This window comes from Poecilia formosa, unplaced genomic scaffold (assembly GCF_000485575.1).
Source record: "Poecilia formosa unplaced genomic scaffold, Poecilia_formosa-5.1.2 Scaffold30, whole genome shotgun sequence".
NCBI lineage: Eukaryota > Metazoa > Chordata > Actinopteri > Cyprinodontiformes > Poeciliidae > Poecilia > Poecilia formosa.
The window spans coordinates 1,062,841-1,078,856 of record NW_006799969.1 but is presented as its reverse complement, the minus strand read 5'-3'; the positions used below and the strand labels follow the sequence as shown (position 1 = coordinate 1,078,856).

At 39.9% G+C, this 16,016-nt stretch overlaps 1 protein-coding gene across 5 annotated transcripts in view; it reads right to left on the bottom strand.

Annotated features, from left to right (window-relative positions):
* LOC103136055 (AT-rich interactive domain-containing protein 1B) overlaps positions 1-16,016 on the bottom strand; it is a 195,921-nt gene that overhangs the window by 137,152 nt on the left and 42,753 nt on the right. For 4 of the 5 annotated variants that reach the window (XM_016670059.1, XM_016670060.1, XM_016670057.1 and 1 more), the window contains exon 3: positions 8,616-8,771. In XM_016670059.1, the coding sequence (XP_016525545.1) occupies positions 8,616-8,771 (156 nt within the window). The remainder of the gene's footprint in view (positions 1-8,615; positions 8,772-16,016) is intronic. The other variant, XM_016670058.1, reaches the window with a different exon arrangement.

Sequence of the window (16,016 nt, the reverse complement as noted above, 5' to 3'; positions counted from 1 at the left end):
CTGCATCAGTATATGTTTTTAACATCAAGTGGTGTGTGCAGCTGTGTGAGTCTGTGTGCTTGCAGCCTATCTTAATAGGTCCATTTGTAGCAGGGCCTGTTCTAGTGCCGTGTCCTTCAGATTGGATTCTATCTCAGCAATCCCCCTGACCTTTAGCTCAAAGTGACTACAAGAAAAGACCTGAGCTCTGACACAAGATCCTCACAAGCACATACACACACAACCACGAGGAAAGTCTTCATTATAAAAAAAAAGGATATAAACGCACTCAGAGACTCAGAGGAAAATTAATATGCACACATTTACTTTACTCGACACACTCCTCTGCATTTGCACGGGCTTTCCCTGAGGGATGATGTCAGATGGAGCTAACATTGCCAGGGTTTTCGCTTTTATTCTCCTACACAAGCCAATCAAATCAAAGCCCGTCTTCACTTCACACACGCTTTGCAAGTCCCCGTCACCACAAGCCCTACCACCCGTTCTCTTCAACTTGCTTTGGCATACCGTTATAACTAGTGTACACCCACATGACTTTTGCTAAAGCGCTGAGGGACGATGGCAGTGTGTTGGCGAGCGTGACTTTGACTGTGACATTTTTTTGGGGGGGTACTGTCTGTTTTCTCTTTCGGTCTGTGAAGTCTGAATCCAGGAACAAATGTAGCGGCATTTCCTAACAAATGGCAGCTAAATGAGGCCCCTAGGGTGCCGCGTAGCTAACTATCGCTGCCCCCCCACCCCACACCTTTATTTTTGAGCCATTATGATTGTCCTAACCGTTCCAAAAAACACCTCTCTCATTCTTGTTCATTTGCATTTGAATTGCAGCTCCACAGTACAAAAACAAACATAAATCAAAAAATGTGGGGAAAAAAAGAAGGGAAAAAAAAACTGTGGCAAATTCTGGCCGAGCAATTAGCGAATGTCAGTCAATGTTAAGGTAAACAAAAAAAAAAAAAAAAAAAAAGAGACGCTAAATTAAAAACATTGCATTCAGACATTTTGTCACACACACACGCACGCACGCTACTAAACTGACACAGTATACAGTTCATATATATTTATTTTTTAGTTTCATCGTTTAGTTTTTGCTTCAAAAGTCATCAAGCTTAAGTGCTCGTCTGTGGTGGCCAATCGGAGCGCGGCAGGCCCAGGGTTGCCGTGGCGATACACGGGGACATTTAGAGGACTCCGATAAACTCTGCCATTTAAAAGGTTATGACAATTAACGCGGCTCTCCGCAAATTACCACTGCCAGACCTTTACCCACGGACGTCTCTCTCCCTCTTATCACCTCGCGCCCAGCCTCGCTCCCTCTCTCTGCCTCCTCCTCACTATCTCGCCATATGCCCTCCATTTCCACAGCCTGTCCTCTTTTACTCCCCCCCTCTGCTGCCCCCAACCCACCCGGCCCTCCCTACACCCCCTTCCACCCAGCAGCACTTTTATTATCCTGTTAATTAACAGACTTCTTCACTTAATATTCAAATGCTGACCAATTAATGACATTGAACTTTGGGCACTCCCCCTCCACACACACCCACCTACAAACCTTTGTTTCAGTCCCCAACTCACACACGCACACACACACACACACACGCACGCTAATACACTCCTTCCTGTCTCTCATTTCCTTCATTTCGTCCCCTCAGCCTTCCCTGCCATTGCCAAGGTGAGCTCCCATTTCTGCGTGATTGAAAGAGAGTGTGAGTGTGTGTGTGATGAGGGGTAGCCAGGGGTGGCTGAGGCAGCAGAGCAAGTATACGACGAGGGGGTAATAAAGCCAGAGGGGTGGGTCGAAGTAAGGCACGATGGCCTTTTAATTAACCTGGTGTGATTAAAAGCGGGGGTGTGTGGTGGGTGGGTGCAGGGGCGAGGGAACGGGGCGTGCTGCTACAGCCGGTTGGGGGGCTGAGAGGTGACAGACAGGAAATGGGAAATAACACGAGAAATAATGAATGTTACAAAACGTGGACATGTGGACATCCTGTAGGTTTTATACAGTTTTTAATCACTGCAATAAAAAAAAAAAACAACAAGATCAATTACATTATCGCACAACAGCACATCGATTCAATATAATGATTAAAACTGTATTTAGTAAATGAAAAAAATCTGATAAAATAAATTATTAAACATATTAAATGAAAACTCATCATCACTGTTCCAATGTTTCTTCTCTATTCATGGATAATGGCTTTCTGGTGGTTTGCTGGAGTCAGGAAACCATTTATGAGGCTTTCAAACACTTTCCAGGATGAGAGTTACATCAATTACTTGATGTTTATTATGTGAAGCTTTTACAAATCTTTTGGCCCATTTCATGTTGTCAGACAGGTGCTTTTAATAGCAAGTGATTTTGTGGTTCTATAGGTCAGGCGCTTTTTCAACCGAGGGTGTGTCCAATAAAGCTGGAAAAAGAGTAATTTATTTTAACAACATAATAACACAAATTATAAATAATACCAATATTATTTAACAAGGCGGTTTGATTCTGAAGATAAAACTTTAAAGTTAAAAAATAATTGTGATGCAAAGGAGAAGGCATCCTACGTAGTGTTTATGAGAGGCGGTATGTGACTGCTGCTATAAATAATAATGTTGATGTGACGTTTATGGTGCAGGGAAACGGAGTTAATGCATTAGTACAGTATAGTAATATTTGTACAAGCAATAACAGCTTGTATAAATACTTTTTTCCATGATTTGCCCACACAGTACTAGACATTCAGTCTTTAGACGTTAAATTTTATCTGATGTTAAGCACTCAACATAAGATGTTGACAAATTAAAATCTTTAACAGTCTTAAGTAATTAGTCGCTTATTAGTCTTTTTTTTTTTTTAGGACCAAAACCAACCAGTGGCTTACTGAAAAGCAGACTCAGCCCAACCGATTCTGGTTTTGGTAAAACACAGCAAGGCTTTTTGAAGAATGAGTGACATTACTAAAAACACACAAAAAAAAATTTTGAGATGAAAAATTTGCGACCGAAAAATTTTTAGCTTTTGTTTTTTTTTTAACAAAGCTGTAAGACCGTTCTTATTTTTCAGATGTACACTTACACACAGACAAAACTCAGATTGTTGTCTCTGTTTTATCAAAATTTGATATTTCATTTATTGTTGAGTACGCAAAAAAAAAAGCTAAAAAAGTACTAATCAAATAAATGACCCATGAGTACTTTCAACAAAAATATTTGAAAACGATTGCTTTTCCACAGGTGAAAAAATTGACTTCTTATCAACCTGTAAAACTCACTGAAGTACGTGTGTATGAATGGAGTTTTACCAGTAAACTTGTCTTGACTGGTTTTCTTGTCAACTGACACCAGATTAAAAAAAAAAAAATAAAAAATAAAAAAACATTGCTGCATGTCATCCCAGTAAATCAGCTTCTATCTGTGCAAGTCCCTGTAAAGTGAGCATGTCCCCTCCAATCAGCTCAGAGTTCATCTATGCTAAAGCACCAGTCCCCAGGGCCAACTCTCAGACAGGAAGAGGAAATGGTAAAAGTCAATAGAGCAATTGGGATCGGTTTCACACAGAGGAAAGTGAAAAAAGGACTTTGAAAAAAAAACAAAAAAGAAAAAAGCTGACTGCCTTTTTTTTTTTTCCCAAAGACCAGCAGTCAAATTCGAGCCTCACTTGAATAGAGCACACAATCTACCACAGATTCTAAAGAACACTAAAACAAAGTGCAGCTAAATTCTGTTTAACGTTATGAGTCTATAAACATCAGTTTAACACACTGTTTCTCAATGAAAATTAAATGGTGTGTGCTCCAAGGGAAAGCTGATCAAAGGCAGAACAACATTATGAGTTTAGGTCTGGCAGATGGCCAGAGTTGCTTTTCACCTGCTCTACTCAGCTGCAGAGCCTACTCTGTCACAATTTGCTGTATGCAACCCTGTAAAGCAAATATGCTCCATAAAATATCATCTTCCTCAGATTATGCCCTTCTGACAAATGATTAAATTGTTCTGCTATGAATTAAAGGCCTTATTTATTGTAAGTGACATAAAAAGCAATGAGGAAATTTTGTCCGTCATTAGGATGAAGTGTCATTATAATATCTGCAGCTCATTTGAATCAGCTAAAAATCCAGAAACAAAGTCTTGGAACTAGAGTGAACCAAAGAGCCACAGACCATAAATTGAGAAAAAAAGAGGAGAAACTTTCCAGGGGCGAGATAAACAACCAAAGGTATATATCAAGATTGCATCCAATACCCAAAAAAACCCAGAAATAGATTAATGATTTAGTAATAAGAAACAAGCCGAAATGGTCTACATGGCAGAGTTTCAAGGTCACAACCACTGCTGACTAAAAGGATCACTAAAAAAAACACAAAAAAAACAACCTTGATAATCATATAGATTTTTGGCAAATATTCTGTGGGCTCACAAGACGAACACTTTTTAGAAAGTTTATACAGTTGACTCTGACATAAAACGAGCAACATGAAAATGAACATCACACTTACAGTCATGCATGGTGGTGGCAGTGTAATGATCTGTGGTTGTTCAGGAACTGGATGACCGACTCTAACTGATGGAATCATGAATTCTGCTCTGTACTAGAAACCCCTAAGGAAAATGTCTCACACTCAGTTTCTGATGTTATACAGCAGGACAATAATCCATTATGCACCAGATAGTCCCAGAAAGAAACTAAGATTGGCCTAGTCAAAGCCTGGATTTAAATCAAGTTTAGATGCTGTGACCTAACATTAAACATGCTGTTTGTGCTTGATTTACAAAAAAAAAAAAAAAAAGCAAAACAAAATGTACAAATCTCTGAAGGTGCACATACTTTTCAGTGGCTCTGTACCTCTTTTATGCTACCATCAGTATATCTGTTAAATAGTTAGCATTTGTTTTTATGGCCTGGACTTTTGATTTTATTATTAAGCTGGCTCTAAGGTCAAATAGGTGCCAACTGGACGGCTTTTGTCCAGTGCATAATGAAGTTCCAACATAATAAATTCGGTCAAATACTGTCTAAAGCTATTTACGGACTCGTTTTCTTTACCTTTATCATATCTATTTGTAATAGAGTCTGACATCTGTAAGGAGACTTTTTTTTCCAAAGCTCTAATTAGAAAACTCTAGTTATTTAAGTGTAAATAACTAGAGCCACTCTTTTCTCAAACACCAGTTCAACGATATCTTCTACTCTCGACTGTCCTATGCTTTTAAAATTCTCTTCTCCAAAGTGGTGCTACATACATTTTTATTTTCTGTATGAATGCTGATATCTTTGAAAATGTCTTTTTTATCCTGTTTTGCTCCTTGCAATCAGATGAGGTCATGAGAGGGCAACAGACTCAAAGAAGGAAGGCATTTTTGCTCCATTTCGTTACAAAAACCAGCTAATAGCAGTTGTTGCACAGCAAACTCTGTGTCAAAGGCAGCTGGAATGGTTCCATCAGCGAGAGGATGTCCTCTGGCTGGGGTTAATGGGAGTGGAGTAGGGGGAAAACGAACTGCTGAGAGCGCCGGAAGAACAAAATAAAGAACTTTTCAGCTTGGATTTCTCAGAGTAATGCAGGGTCAGAAAACAGGGGTCAAAACCACAATGACATCGTAATCTGGCGTGCGCTGGCGATTGTGCACGGGTGCGTGCGTGTAATCCGTTCGGTGCGGCTCACATCATGTTTCATTTCAGCACAAAAATCACAGACAAAGGTCACCGTTTGACCTTTTCACAGCTCAGAATTGCGGCACCACGCCTGCCTGATTAGTGTACACGCAGACACAAGCCGACACACACGTATGGATGCTGAAAAAGACGAACACACTCGCTCAGGACAGAAAAATGAAAGTAATAACACAAAGCTCAAAGCATACAAAAAAAAACATAATCTTTTTGTAATCTTGCCCAACTGCTGTGTGAGTTCAATTTTCAGACATGTTTACCTCTTAGATACAAAATCAAAAACAAGCACTGAGCCTCTTTGTTGTTTAAATTCATTCTGATATTTTCTTAGTATTTATTTCATACTTTAAAACCTTCACTGAATTTGCAAACCTAAAGTCCTAAAGCCATTGCACACACTCGCTTATGTGCAAAACGTCACTTTTTAATGGTTGATCAAATGTATTTAGTCATTGTTCCAAACTGAGATTGAAGCTCGGATGTAATTTGCAGGAAAAAATATTCAACGTTTCACCCTTTTTCCAAAGATATTCTTGCCCGTTTCCATTTTTCAGAAAGTATTTTCAGTAAGTTTATTATGAAGTGGACTGCTGATTGGTGACCCAGACCTTTAACGAGTAATGGGAAAGTATAGAAGCTAGAGGCTTATTAGCTGATAAAAATGTGTGAATTTATTGGCTATATTGTGCTGGTGTGCAGATAGAAGCTAGGAGTTCACACACATCGCCCGCTGTGCTGCTGAAGCACAAAATGCTTTATAGCTGTAACACATACCGCAGGGAAGGATTTCTTGATTATAGGTAAAACCAGCAGGAAGTAGGAAAGATGCAAATGCACATGTTGATTGAAATATAAAACACTGTGCATGCATTGCAATGAGAAACGACAGGAAGCCTGCTCTGTGGTCACCTCAGAGGTTGGCATAGTAACCAATCAGGAACCTATCAGCACAGGTGAAATGAGACCTGAGCCAATCAGTGTCTTTGGGCTGAACTACCTAGAGTATAAATGTCAACGTGGGTCAATTGCCGCCATATCATCAGCCATGATGAAAACACACCATTACTGTCGGAAAATGTCAATGTGGCCATGGATCCTAGCCTCTCCTTGTTAAAGTGAACAATGTTTGCTCAGTAAGCTGCAAAATTTGCGTGTGTGTGTGTGTGTGTGTGTGTGTGCGTGCACATGTGTGTGTCGTAGGTGAGGAAACAGGAGTAAGAGTCACAGACAGATTGGTTGACACTGTATGTAAATTATATGCTAAGATTTACGGTTTCCTTTCTGTAACTACCTGCCATTGTGCTCACAGTGTCTCTCTGTATGGCCTTTTTTGTTGTGAATATTGCAATGTGAATGAAAAAAGCCTTTATCTTGGTAAATTTGAATATGAATGCCTTCGCTATTTTCAGATAGCATCAGCTTGTGCAGATTTTAAACATATCTGCACATAATTTAGGTGCATGTCTTTAACATCTGGGATGAAAAAAGACATTTGGAACAATACTTGAACAAATGAACTGCAGTGACGACGTGTCTTCTAATAAAAATACCTGGTCCCTGATATGCAAATTTTTCTACAAAACAAAATTTGCTACAACTTCTTGTGACAAAATCACAATCAGCTTTATTGGCCAAGTTTGTATGCACAGACATTTTTTTGTCTGGATGCAAAAATAATGCTTGAGAGTCCTGGTAGAAATGACTGTCATACTTTGTCTTGTTTTGTTGCATACTGATACTATTCACTTGTTTGCAAGCTTTATCAGGCATAAAAGGTTTCCTAGCAATCGTAAAATAAAAACCTCTGTTTGTCTTTCTGGAAAGACAGTTGCTGTCCTCTGTTTTGCTTGTTTTCTATTTTCTCTCGTTGCAGTCTTTTCTACCTAGTTCTTTTCTTGCTCTTGTTTTGTTTTGCTCTCCTCTACAATGACTCGGTGCTGGGCTGTGGCCCACAGTTCCTCTATGCAGCTTGAAATATCCCCCATGCTCAACAGTGGATAAGAAACACATTGGCAGGCTTCACTTAACTCCAAAAAATACAACTCCTTGAACCCCAGCTACAGAATGGAAATGTTTCACAGAAAAGCAGCTGGAAACTTAAAAGGAAATGTCTCGATCCATATCTGCACTCCAGACCCTCTGTTGTTCTGAGACTTGGCTTTTCATCTGATGGACTTCAGCGCATACAAAATCTCCAACATGTGTGGACGTAGTACTGAGACATGTACAGAATAAAAGCTTAATCTATCTAAAGAGTGATTATATTCATTTTTCCAAGCCTTAAATCTAAACCTTAAACCTTTAAATCTAATGTAACATATACTTTTTTTACAGAACATTCAATTCAAAAAACAAAAAAAACATAAGTAAATTATTAGAAATATAGATATGCAATTATATTCAAAGGAAAAATAGAATGTGTTAAGCCAACATATGCAATCTCGACTTTCTAAATAAATCAAACGTGGGGTGCTTTTATTTTGAAGGGGGAGTACTGTACTAATTGGTGTTTCATACACCTGGAGAAAACTGTGATCACTCCAACACTTTCTCTTCCGTCTCATTAAAGTGCCTTTAAACCACAGCAAAAATCCATCCATCCATCCATCCATCCATCCATCCATCCATCCATCCATCCATCCATCCATCCATCCATCCATCCATCCATCCATCCATCCATATCTGCCTGCCTCCAGAGGTCAACGGGCGAGAGGCGAGGTACACTCTGGACACACAACACACTCATATCTAAGAACGATATAGAGACCTAAAAGACCCCAAGTCAGGGTTTGAACCCAGGAGCTTCTTGCTGCAAGGTGACAGGACTCATATGTTTTAATACCTCCTATAATTTTTCTTTCTTAACCACACAGGAGGGACTTGTTTCGGCAATAAAACTGCAGCATGCACCTTTGTCTTTGTAGTGACAGAGTGTTCTGTTTGCGAGTGACACTACCTGCTGCGGAGGTGGTCGAGGCTGCAGGTAGGAACTCTGGGACGGGCCTGTGGGAGTCTGCTGAGGAGGACTGAAGTACGGAGGGGTTCCTTGCTGCCCTCCTTGATGCTCTCTGCTGAACCCTCCCATCGACTGCTGGCCATATGGTGCAACCTGCTGAAGAAAAAAGAAAAAAAAAAAAAGAAATCAAACTTATTAGAGGGGAACAACTGCAACTCAGTTCTAATCGTTCATGTTAAACAGCTTGTGTTTGCATTAACTTCTTCACAACTCTAAGACCCCGACAAGTAGGAGCTGATGGAGTTGTGCTGTGGTCAAAAGTCTCACAAAAGGAGTCTCTAACCTGCTGAGGAATGCTTTTGACATGGAGATAAGAAGCAGAAACATTGCCCAAAGCCACACAAAAACTATGCAAATAATATTTTCTACTATCACCAATTGTCCCTAAGCTGCAGGCTCTAAAAGGGGGGGAAGGCAAACACCAGCCTCCAATCAGCCCTCCGCCTAATGAATTCCTGCTGAAGACACCTCTAGCTTTATGTCCTCCAGTTTGCCAAATGCATCCACCTCTTTACATTATCTCTGACTCGGTCAACTCGCAGATGAGTTCAGAAGTGCTAGATATTACTGCAGGTCCGTCCCAGGCCGTAACCTTAACGAGGGACACGTGGATGAGTGGTAGCATTCCGGGGCAGAACAGAAGAAAAAAGAAAAACAACTAATTCATAGGGGTGAAGTCGTGCCAAGCGGCAATGCTGTATTACACGGTGGTTTTGAGGGAAAACGCGAACAAGGAGTGCATGTAACAAGCTGGCACAAATACAAATGTAGACTTAATCCCTTCATGTTGTTTGTTATGACTACAGACAGCGCCAGGTGTTCGAACTGCTGCGTGGATTTCCTTATTCACACAGAGACAGCCACACATTTACACAAACAGCCAGGAACAGATTATTAAACAACATTTACGACTACCGACAGCACTTTTAATGTCATATTTCCTTCTCATCATGTCTTGTTGCTCTGCCACAAACTCGTTAAACCTACACAAGGCCATAATTTGGGGCATCTGTCAAGCTTGTCGTCCACTTCCAATGCCTTACTTTAAGATGTCGTCTTAAATCTTCCTTAGCAAAGTAAAACTCTTAAACTTAGCATGATTTATATCTCGAATGATGGCGTTACTGGGCCCTCTGACATGACGTAATTACCACACTATACAGCTTTGTCAGATAAGAGCATGCAGTCAGAGCAGAGGCTTTATGAGAGAGAAACCCCTCTAACATAAAAGGCATGATGAAACTCAAGGCTTGTGGAGAACATAGTGAAATCTGATCTGGTGGCAGCAGAGTACCAGTGGAGATTAATACGTCTGAAACAGGTTTTGAAGAGAGCCTTCCATTGAGTGGGCTGTAAGAAAAGAAATATTCTCTCAGTGCTTTTGACTTTCTCAATAGCAGTGATTGGACAGTGCTGAATACTTTTCACTTCAGTGGGAATTTGATTAGCAAAGGACAGGTTCGTGTGCATGTGTGTGTGAGCAGAGCTTACAGTGAGAGAGCGTGTCATTAGGCCGATGAGATGGACAGACAGGGTGAGATCAGTAGGGCTACCAGAGAGGTTAATAGCATGGCCCTGCTCATGCCAACAACACCACTGGATTCATTACCAGCAGCCAGAACTGCACACACACACACACACGCGTACACGCACACACGCACACGCACACACACTAAGCTACTATTTGATGCTTTAATACTTGAATGAATCCAGAAAGATAAACCATTGCTCACTCTCTCTCACACATATGCGTATTATTAGGCCTGCATCGAAGCTTCTCCAGTAAAAGTGAAGCAGCCTTTGTCCAGTTATTAGTGTTGACAGTCTGCTGTAACACGGTGAGCTTCAACGGGAACACCGCTGTTCTCAGATTGTTGAAGATTAGGTCACCTTGGCAATCAAGACCAGAAATCCATTGGAGGGTTCCTCTTTTCACAGACACATGCAGATACAAGAATCTCCTAGTCACAAACTAGGACTAATCAGAAGAGCAGAAGCTACAGAGGCAAACCGGCAAAAAACACCACCACAAAAAAAGAGAAAGAAATGTGGCTTAACGCTGAATAAATTTAGGGCTACCTACACTTGCCAATTATCAGCATGAAAAATGGCCGATCAGTTCATAGTCTGAATGCAAATTCTCTGGTATATACATAAAATAAAAAAAACAAAAAAAAAACAACCTAACAAATGTGATGTGTCTTTGTTTTCTGCCCTTGTCAGAGAATAGTTTATGGAAGCGTCTTTCACTCCAGTTACATCTGCAGGTTCTTCCAGCTTTTCAGAAACTGAACATTTTCCTATGTTTTGCGAAATAGCTCAAGCTTGGTCAGCTTGGGTCAAAGGCATCTGTGAAGAGATATATTTAGGTCTGAATGGGATATTCTGAGTCATGAATATGCTTTGGTCTGAACCATTCCATTATAGCTGTGGGTGTATGTTTGAGACTGATGGAAGGTGAACATCTGTCCCAGTCATGTCTTGTGTAGCCTTTATAACATATTTTCTTACAAGACGCCTCGATTTTCAGCTCCGTCACTATCAACATGATTTCAGAATGTAATGAGTCACACTGGATTTTAAACAAGTGTTGTAGAGTAAATTGTGTACAAAGCACATGCAAATAACCCCAATTTGTACTTAAATATATATATTTTTTGGAACCAATATATAAGTTTTCTTAATCTTCACAGTTATGTGGTACTTTGTTTTGGTCTATTCCATGAAATCCAATTACAACACTCTGAAGTGTGACTATGATATGACAACACAGAGTGTTAATGATTTTCCAACGCAGTGAATTTTGGGCCATTATTTCAAGGATAGCTTTGTTGACTCATCGTCAAATGTAATAACTAGCAGCAGACTTTAAGCATGATCTTTTTCAGATCTACTAGCAATTCATAGTGTAACCACTATTTTTCTCTAAACTGTTCATTAGAGTATCTGAAGCACGTATGTCATTGTTGCATTCCAACGGGATGGGCTGCAAAAATGTAACCACAGCATGCAGATGAACAAGTAAGACAGTCACAAATATGAAAAGATAGAAATACCAACCCCCTGCCATTCAGTCAAATAAGCACACAGGCAGAAGGCAGACTGGAGGTCTAACGAGTAGCAACCTGCCAAAGTGGCTTTGGGTGGGAAGAAAGAGTTATTCAGATGCAGCTTCTGTTGGATCGCTAGGGCAGACTGCATAAATGCACTGTACCTGCTGAGCACACACCAACTCAATGAAACCTGATGCTCTTTGACTGGGAATATGTTTAGCGATAAACAGACTTGCTGCGCTGCTGGCTGCACCAATAAAAATAACCGCTGGAAGGAGAAAATAAGACCATTTTCTGCCTTTTGCTTTCACTCAGGTGCGGAGAAGCAGACTAAATAACAGTGTGATTTATCCAGAGTGTCTTGGCAGGCACATGGTGTCAAATAAACGTCTGTAATGAAACGGCAACAGATGTGAAATGCTGTGGGGAGAAATGACGCAGGATAGACGTCCTGCGAAGCAAATAATTCGCCATAAACTGCCGCAGCAGTGTGATGAAAACAAAAGCCTTGGTGGTGTATTAAGACCCAAAAAGCACAACAAACGGAGAATAACTCAATCAAAAATCTATCAAAACAAGAATTGTATGAAAAGGCAGGCAATAAAGTTTCTCTTTTGCATTAAATAGCCATGCTAACTCTCATTCAAGCAGACGGTGCATGTGAAGTACATGCAGAGGTGCAAGTCCCTTAAATCAGCCGTTAAAAAAGCCTTGCACAGAACAAGGCGCCACTTGTAATTCAATTGGGACGATGAAGAACGGACAGAAATCTTCATAATTCTGTCAAAGCACCGATACGCTTGACTGGTGAGTGGGGCCAGAGGTTGGCCCTGTTTTGAGTGACAGATGGGCTCAGCCAACCAGAGCACTAACCAGTGCCATCACACTGACCCCTGAACACATTCACGCCCACAACCTGACAGGCCTGACAGGCACACACATCAGCGATGCATAGCTTTTAACATTTACATGCCAGCAAGGCAACTGGTAAAAATAAGTGCTACTTTATCAAAAAAAAAAAAAAAAAAGTATTCACATCCTTAAATCTTTTTCACATTTTGTCACAATGCCAGGGAAAAATGTTGACGTATTTTACTTTGATTCACTTGACAGTCCAGCACAAAGCAGTGCGTATTTGTAGAATGAAAGAAAAGGATTCGCAGTCACTTGTTTTTCAGAGCATGTTTCTACCAGATTTGCACATCCAAAAATTGAAATTAATGTAAGGTCAGTAAAAAGAGTTTGGAGACGGTCTGAACAGTAATGTTTAAATCTTGCCACAGATTCTCAGTTGGATTTAAGTCTGGCCTTAACCTGGGCCATTACAACACATGAATGTGTTGTAATGGCCCAAGCCATGTGTTGAAAGGCTTCATTAAGCCTTTCAACACATGAAAGGCTTAATGAAAAGCCTTTCATTAAGCAATTAAGTGTATATTTTGGATCAGTGTCCTGCTGGAAAAAAACATCCACCTCAGTCTCAAGTCTTCTGCTGCTTCCAACAGGGTTTTGATGCTGCCACTGTCATGAGTTACTGTGGGGTATTTGGGGACAAAGTGTTTTGTATTTAATACAAAATGCAAATTTTGGTCTCAATCGACCAGAAGACCTTCTCATACTTACCTATATGGTTTGTGGCAAACTGTGCTAAACTCCTATTTTCTGGTGATTGAGCAGAGAGACATTCACAATGGGGATTATTATTTTCTAACCTAACTCCGCTTTAAACTTCTCCACATCTTTCTTCTCTCTGACATGTCTGCCGTCTTATTTGGTCTTCATGATGCTGTTTATTCACTGGTGTTCTCTAACAAACCTTCACAGAACAGATGCATGTATTACTAAGATAAAACTATACCCATTTGTAATTAAGGTTTTATTAGGATAAACCTCACACTAGAGAAGCAACCTGAAAAACCTGAAAAAGCAATATCCCTCTAAGATTGAGTGACTTCTATATTTAGCTGGATCACTGTATATGGTAGTATTAAAGTTATAGGGTGACGTTCACACTCATAATTTGCAAAAAAACATTTGATCCTCATTTTTCCACTTCACAATTATGTACTACTTTGCATGTTTCTCTAATTAAATTTCAAGAAAATGCAATTAAGTTTGAGATGACAACATGTGGAAAAAGTCAGACGTGTGATTGCTTTTGCAAGACACTATAAATTTTTTTTTATTTTTTTTTATTTTTTTAAAGGAACAAATTTCCTTCTGAGCTGCCAGAAATTGAAACAGGGCATGGAAAGCACAAAAGAATCTGGCATTATACTGGCAAGGGATGGACAGATAGGCATAAAGAAAGATAGAGGACGGGTGTTACATACTGAGATACTTAAAGGAAGAGATAAGGCGATGTTTCGCACGATAAAGGCAGAGAGGGAGAGATGGATAAAGACTTCGAAGCAAAAAAGATTTGTGGAGAGAACAGAGCGACACAGACAAGACATAAAAGATGAGTTTTGGATGAAGAAAAAAGATCACAATACAGTGATAAGCAACTGAGAAACAGTTCTATATCACATTCACTCATTTCTACATTGAATTGAGAAAAAAAAATAAAAAATACACGTAGCTGGTGACGCATTTCTCTTTTTCCACTACTTTTGCCATGACACAATGCTTCAAATTATTTTAAAATACTTCCATCCAAGCACATTTAAAGCAAGTAGCATTAAGACAATCCAAGTTGTAGACAGGCAGCATCTGAAACGGAGGCTTTTTCTCTCCACATTTAAAATTTCCAGCAGCTGATAAATCCGAGCGCAGACTTAACAACAGATATCAAAGAGGACGTTTCAGTAAAGGGAACGCAGCGGGTGAAAGGTAAGACAGGAGTGGCAGTGTTGACAGATGTGTCAGTCATGGGAATGAAAAAGTGTGCCACTATCAAAATAACTCCTGACAACAGTGGCAGCTGGCTCACCTTTTTTCTCTCTAAAGCTTCTTCGCTGCAAGAGGTTGAGGCATTTAAATAACACAAAAGTGACAATTTTTAGTTGACCTGCCGTGTTTGCTGTGCTCTCGCTGTGTCACATGTAACGCCTAAAAGATTCTGACTGTGGGAAAAAAACAAAAACAAAAAAAAAAATAACGGCAATTTTAAAAAGCCGTAGATTTTGACAGAGGTATTTTGTAAGCAAACAGTAAATTGAGAATTGCATAATTTCTGCAAAGAACCCAACATTTCTATAAAATTTCAAAATTGTATGCGTATTAATTATGCATTTATTGTTACGGCAATAGATGTGTAAGTGCTTGTTAACAGGAATCAAAAATGTTGTGTTTGTGTTTTGTTGGAGGAAAAGGCTTCATCAAAGGGAATGCGACAAACCATAACCGCTTATAATAGAATAACAGCAAAGGATGGCCATCAATTTTAAACCACTTAAACATATTAGGAGGTAAAAATAGACACCAGATAGTAAAATTATACACAGAGAATATTCAAGTCACAGGCTAAGACTGTACAGACTGTGGGTGGCCGTTTGTGCCTCTAAAAAATTTAACTGACTTATTTTTCCAAAGATATCAATGCAGACCTGTTACAGCTCACAGCCTTTTTTCAATGTGTTTGCAATGGCAATAAAAAGTTACCTTAGCATGTCTCAAGTTTTTTTTTTTTTTTTTTTTTTTTTTAATATTTAACAAAATATATTTACTAAAAGATTTGAAATAAGCAAGCAACAAATACAAATCTTTATTTTGTTGGACATTTGGGTGCTGCTTTCATTTGGGTGAGAAAAAAATAAATAAAAAAAATAAACAACTAAAAACAGATTCAGTGGTTTTTAGGTGCTACGTGGTGATGAGATCATTGCATCACAGCCAAAACCCTGCACACTTATAAATTGTAAACGAAGGTGAGTCCCATAATGACACGTGAAGCGCCAGGGGACAGGGTCAGCTTCAACAGGCTCATGATTAAACATAAGGAAGAGAAATAAGGGATGCATCATTGTTCTTGTCATCCGCTCGCATCTCTTCCCCCAAGGTGAAGGCGATTCCCCGTCCCTCTCTGTCTTTCATCTCTCTCACCTCCCCCCCACCTCCCCTTCTCATACATCGGAGGCCCTTGGCACCATCGGGAATGAGCTGCCCTTGGAGGAGCGAAGGAGTGAGGGACAGGGGGAGCGATGTGCAGCGCTGTGATTCCCGACATGCGAGCCACCTGAAGGACGGCCTGCTCTGTGAGGCCAAAACTTAATAAACAGGCACACTTCCAGATAACGGCAACGCGAGAAATAAAAGGTTGCGCACGCAATCGTGGACAATTTACTTT